Source organism: Gymnogyps californianus, unplaced genomic scaffold, assembly GCF_018139145.2.
Source record: "Gymnogyps californianus isolate 813 unplaced genomic scaffold, ASM1813914v2 HiC_scaffold_35, whole genome shotgun sequence".
Taxonomy (NCBI): domain Eukaryota; kingdom Metazoa; phylum Chordata; class Aves; order Accipitriformes; family Cathartidae; genus Gymnogyps; species Gymnogyps californianus.
This window is the reverse complement of record NW_026114235.1, coordinates 661,935-668,396: the sequence shown is the minus strand read 5'-3', so window position 1 is coordinate 668,396 and position 6,462 is coordinate 661,935. Positions and strand designations below refer to the sequence as shown.

Sequence of the window (6,462 nt, the reverse complement as noted above, 5' to 3'; positions counted from 1 at the left end):
GGCCTGATCATACTGTGAGGGACTGGAAGAGTTAATGTCTGTCAATGTCTCAAACATTGTAGCAACCAAGGTAAGGTCTGCATAACAAAGAGGGAGGGCCATTAGCAAGAAGTTGGCTGGCATGGACACAGGGGGTGTGCTGGAGGGTGTGCAGTCCTGTGTTCTGGCAGAACCAGCCTGGTAACCCACCATATATGGCCAGAGGCCACACAAAGCTTATCTGAGGCCGGGGGGCTCCTTGGAAAGTCCCTAAGACCACCACCCCAATAAACCGCACATACTCAGTAGGTGAAGAACCCTCTGGAACACTACTATATATGTTGAGAACTGTCTAGAACGAACCCATATAAGTCTTCAAGAGGCATGACTGTGGACGGAGATTTAGACTATAAAGACACAACTGCAAAGAGCCACGTTGCACGCACCCATCACCGGAGGATTACCACGCTCGTCGCCGACGCCGCGGGATCCAAGGGTGGTGACTATCTCTTTTCTTTTCCCCCTCTTTCTTTTTTTTTCCTTATTCCTCTCTTTTCTCTCTTCTTGTGAACGTTTTGCTGCAACCCATGCTGCCCACCGTTACGCCTTCCACAGTTTGGATTGTTCGAATAAAGCGTTCAAAGTGATCGTTTGGTGTCGTTTCACCTTAATTTAGCCCGGGGGGATCCCAGAACCTCTACGACCCTCTGGTCTGTCCGGTCTGGGTCGTAACAAATTTGGCATAGTCGGCAGGATCCGTGCTAAAGCGATCACTGGGACTAGGCTTTTACCAAAGCCCCTCTCTGAGAAGAGTCGTACACCAGGGGAGACAGTCCTCTGAGGACTAGTACGGGATCTGGTCCCTATAACTGTATACTCATAATGGCCTCCCTGGGAGGACCGATTGTAGATTGCACCCCTCTCCTGGAGAGGTTAGAGGGCTATAACGCCCGACCTTCTCTCTCTGGTATGACTTGGGCCCACAATAATTGGCACGATCCACAAGCGGTAGCCGACAGAATTTCCACCTTGGCTAAAGAACGAAAACTGAAACTAGGAAAGGGGAAGGCAGTAGTTTGTGCGGTTTTAGGAGCAGCTCTGGTGGCAGCACAACGGAATAAACACATGGCCCAACACGTGGAAGGGGAGACAATAAAATCCCTTCAAGATCTGGTGGGGGCTCTGCAGGAGCAATTAGGAAATGAGACAAGACATCTCTCTGATCAGCTTACCGCCGAGCGGGTGACTAACCAACGGCTACACACCGCTTTGACGGAAGCTTTGGAGCGGGAGCGAATATTGCGGGAACAATTAGATGAAATCCGCTCCCCAATTGGTGTAGAAAATCCGGATGCCGATTCTGACGAGGGGAAAAATCCAAAATCGTTATACCCTCTTAAAGACCTAGACCCTATAAGAGAAATATTTTCCCTTGGGGAGGGAGCTGTAATGCGACCTTTGATTAAAACTGAGACTGTGGATGGTGGTCAAGGAGGGCCCCAACAAGTTACCACTCGTATCATTCCCTATTCTCCCACTGATTTGGGTGAAATTCAGGAGAAATATTCCCGGGGCCCCCGAGAAACTGAAACTGAGTATGTGTGGAGAGTGTCTCTTACCAGGGGGGACCGTATCTTGCTGAGTGAGGACGAGGCGAGAGGATATTGGGGTCCGGGAGTTTTTCTAACCACAAATGACAATAGAGAACCCTGGTCCCTGACCCAAAGAGTGGCATACTGGGCGGGTGGATTGGATCCCATGGAAAGGGGAGACCCCTTCTCGATTGAAATGCCTACGGCGGGGCACGTTTTAGAGAGTGTACAGAAAACTGCGTGCCTCCAGTTGATGCATGACTGGTTATTGGTTCCGCAACAGCCCTCTCCCATGCAATATGTGGCAGACCCCGACAGGTTGCATCCCCTTATAAGAGGATTACCTGATGCTTTGAAATTATATGCGGTGCAACTACAAGATCGGTTGAGGGCGCCTCGACCCCAGAGAAGGGGAGCCCCCCGGAGACGACATGGGGAGAGGTGGCACAAGAATTGATTAATTACGGGAGACGGATGAGATTTACCGGCCAGGGAGAGACAAAATCCAAGGCGGACCTTAGGAGGGTGGAAGGCAATGGGCGAATAAAAGCTGCACCCCCGAGGCCGACGCGGCCCACTGATAATAAAAGATGTGTGTTATGGACAGAAGGCATCTCAAAGGGGATTCCCAGGGAGGTGATTGTCCTGGTTTCGGCTAGGACAGAGTTAATTTTCTTCCTAGTAGCTGGTATAGTGCTGTGTTTTGGATTTAGTAGGAAAAGAATGTTGATAACACACTGATGTTTTCAGTTGTTGCTAAGTAGTGTTTATACTAAGTCAAGGATTTTTCAGCTTCTCATGCCCAGCCAGCAAGAAGGCTGGAGGGGCACAAGAAGCTGGGAGGGGACACCGCCAGGACAGCTGACCCAAACTGGCCAAAGAGCTATTCCATACCATATGACATCATGCCCAGTATATAAACTGGGGGGAGTTAACTGGGAGGGGGGATCGCGGCTCGGGAACTAACTGGGCATTGGTCAACGAGTGGTGAGCAATTGCATTGTGCACCACTTGCTTTGTATAGTTTAATTCTTTTAGTATTGCTATTGTCATATTATTATTATTATCATTATCATTGTTTTTCATTCCTTTCTGTCCTATTAAACTGTCTTTATCTCAACTCACGAGGTTTTTTTTTCCCTGATTCTCTCCCCCATCCCAGGGGTGGGGGGGCAGTGAGCGAGCGGCTGCGTGGTGCTTAGCTGCCGGCTGGGGTTAAACCACGACAGTCCTTTTTGGCACCCAATGTGGGGCTCGACGGGTTGAGATAACGACAAATCTGACTGGAATGTGTTAGAACAAATTTGTTATAAACATACATTATATTAGTTCAATAGTTGCTGGTCACAATGTTGATGTATTCGCTCTCAAAGTTGGTGCACTTGTTCTTAAAGGTGCGTTATGTAATACCTTACTTGCAGTATATGCTCCCTGTTGTGCTGTTTATCACCCGTGGGAACTGGGCCAGAGTTATCATGTTGTTGTACTTTGTAACACTGGCTTATGATACAATAGAATTGCTGGTCGTGAATCTAATCTGGTATTTGTACTCAGCATTGCCGTCACCTCCGTACTTCGGGAGCCGTCTATCAGAAACTATTAATAATTACACCTTGTACCTTTTCTCATCGGAGAGCCAATCCACGGGGGAGACACCTTTCTTCAGCTTCCCCTTCTCCTCCAGGCAAATTACAGTAGCTCTTGAGAATTTTGAATATCCTTGGGATGTTCAAACCAGCATGTTCCTATTGTTATGTCTCCTGAATGTGTTCCAGGCCTTGTTTAAGGTTAAACAACTGTTTAAGAATACCACCCAGAGATCTGCCCCGAGGCTTAATAGCCATGGGTGGCATGGCATGTGGGAGAATATGGGCAGGTATCTAGAGAACTTCTCACCTCCAATGGTTTGGAACTTCACTCCCGAACAACTACAGGACCCTGATGAAGTGATAGACTATCTGAAAGGAAAATGCTGTGGCGATTCCAAAGAGGCACAACTTATCGCACTGTGCTGGGCCCTGGCTAGTATCTACCAAACACTGCTCGATACTGTGCAGCATCCTCAGGGGGAAGGGAGGGAAAACAGACCGACAGATACTGCGGCTACTCCAACCCCTGCAACAGACACTGCAGCGACTGCAACCCTGGCAACAGGCAAGGAGGCTACTCCAACCCCCACAACAGACACTGTGGCTACTCTGACCCCTGCGACAGGCGCTGCAGCTACTCCGACCCCTGCGACAGGCGCTGCGGCTGAACCAGAGAACCAACCTGTGCCAGTATCAGTCGCCCCTATACAGAAGAAGAAATATACAAAAAAATCAGTTCGTTTAACAAAGGATGAAGATGAACCAGGGCCATCACGAGAACAGGAGGAAGAGGCAGAACCAGAAGTAATCACCCGATCTCTATTCCTGAGTGAGCTGCGGGATATGCGAAAAGATTTCAGCCGTCGTCCAGGTGAGCACATTATCACCTGGCTGCTCCGATGCTGGGACAATGGGGCTAGTAGCCTGGAATTAGAGGGTAAGGAAGCCAAGCAGCTGGGATCACTTGCTAGGGAAGATGGCATTGATAAGGCGATTGGAAAAGGGACACAAGCCCTCAGCCTCTGGAGGCGACTCCTGTCAAGTGTGAAGGAAAGGTATCCCTTCAAGGAAGATGTTATATGTCAACCAGGCAAGTGGACCACCATGGAAAGAGGTATTCAGTACCTGAGGGAATTAGCCGTGCTAGAGATGATTTATTATGACCCAGACAGTTTACAATTACCCAGAGATCCAGATGAAGTTCAATGCACACGACCCATGTGGCGGAAGTTTGTATGGAGCGCACCATCATCGTATGCCTACCCATTGGCAGTACTAACTTGGAAGGATGAAGAGGCACCGACAGTGGATGAAATGGCTCGCCAACTCCGGCAATACAAGGAAAATCTCTCTTCATCCCTACGAGCCTGTGTCTCGGCTGTGGAAAAACTGTCCGAAAAGTCCGAAAAACTGATTGAACTTATCAAAAAGTCCTACTCCCCACCTGTACAGACCAATATCTCAGCTATTAGGAGTGAGCATTCCTCTGATCAAGAGAGAGAATATAGAAGGTACACAACACGGGGTACCCTGTGGTTTTACCTGCGTGACCACGGAGAGGACATGAGGAAGTGGGATAGAAAACCCACCTCGGTCCTAGATGCACGGGTACGTGAATTGAAAGGAAAAACAACCAGAAAAGGGGATTCTTCCAGGAAAGATGCCGCTCTGGTTGCCAGACAAAGTAGAAGGGCTTCTGACCCTCTTGAAGGGACCTCTAAGTCATTTTTACAAGAAGTGAGTAACAAATACTCTGACCAGGATTAGAGGGGCCCTGCCTCCAGCCAGGTGGAGGAAAGGGACAACCGGGTTTATTGGACTGTGTGGATTCGATGGCCTGGCACATCACACCCACAGGAGTATAAGGCTCTAGGGGATACCGGTGCACAGTGTACCCTAATGCCATCAAGCTATAAAGGGGTAGAACCTATTTGTATTTCTGGAGTGACAGGGGGATCTCAACAGCTAACTGTATTGGAGGCTGAAATAAGCCTAAAGGGGAATGAGTGGCAGAAACACCCCATTGTGACTGGCCCAGAGGCCCCATGCATCCTTGGCATAGATTATCTCAGGAGAGGGTATTTTAAAGACCCAAAGGGGTATCGGTGGGCTTTTGGTATAGCTGCTTTGGAGACAGAGGGAATTGAACAGTTGTCCACCTTACCTGGTCTCTCTGAGGACCCTTCGGCTGTGGGGTTGCTGAGGGTCAAAGAACAACAGGTGCCGATCGCTACCACAAGGGTGCACTGGCAGCAATATCGCACCAACCGAGACTCCCTGATTCCCATCCATACGCTGATTCATCGACTGGAGAGCCAAGGACTGATCAGCAGGACTCGCTCACCCTTTAACAGCCCCATATGGCCAGTGCGAAAGTCTAATGGAGAATGGAGACTAACAGTGGACTATCGTGGCCTGAATAAAGTCACGCCGCCGCTGAGTGCTGCCATGCCAGACATGCTAGAACTTCAATATGAACTGGAGTCAAAAGCAGCCAAGTGGTACGCCACAAGTGATATTGCCAATGCATTTTTCTCAATCCCTTTGGCAGCAGAGTGCCGGCCACAGTTTGCTTTCACTTGGAGGGGCGTCCAGTACACCTGGAATCGACTGCCCCAGGGGTGGAAACACAGCCCCACCATTTGCCATGGACTAATTCAGAGTGCACTAGAAAAAGGTGAAGCTCCAGAACACCTGCAATATATTGATGACATCATCGTATGGGGCAACACAGCAGAAGAAGTTTTTGAGAAAGGGGAGAAAATAATCCAAATCCTTCTGAAAGCTGGTTTTGCCATAAAACAGAGTAAGGTGAAGGGACCTGCACAGGAGATCCAGTTTTTAGGAATAAAATGGCAAGATGGACGTCGTCATATCCCAATGGATGTGATCAACAAAATAGCAGCTATGTCTCCACCGACTAGTAAACAGGAAACACAAGCTTTCTTAGGTGTTCTAGGTTTTTGGAGAATGCATATTCCAAATTAGAGTCTGATTGTAAGCCCTCTCTATCAAGTGACCCGGAAGAAGAACGATTTTAAATGGGGCCCTGAGCAACAACAAGCCTTTGAACAGATTAAACGGGAGATAGTTCGTGCAGTAGCCCTTGGGCCAGTCCGGGCAGGACCAGATGTTAAAAATGTGCTCTACACCGCAGCCGGGGAGAATGGCCCTACCTGGAGCCTCTGGCAGAAAGCACCAGGGGAGACCCGAGGTCGACCTCTAGGGTTTTGGAGTTGGGGATATCGAGGATCTGAGGCCCTGTATTGGGTCTAGCTGAGATGGAGTTTAATTTTCCCCAC

General features: G+C 49.0%; 1 protein-coding gene across 1 annotated transcript; it reads left to right on the top strand.

Annotated features, from left to right (window-relative positions):
- The first annotated feature begins 861 nt into the window (after positions 1 to 861).
- Positions 862 to 2,028, top strand: LOC127028591 (uncharacterized). The gene has a single exon (XM_050914315.1). The coding sequence runs from the start codon at positions 862 to 864 to the stop codon at positions 2,026 to 2,028; it is 1,167 nt and encodes a 388-aa protein (XP_050770272.1).
- The last annotated feature ends 4,434 nt before the right edge of the window (positions 2,029 to 6,462 follow it).

Excerpts from the sequence above, each read along its gene's own strand:
- LOC127028591 (XM_050914315.1), top strand. The coding sequence starts at position 862 with ATGGCCTCCCTGGGAGGACCGATTGTAGATTGCACCCCTCTCCTGGAG.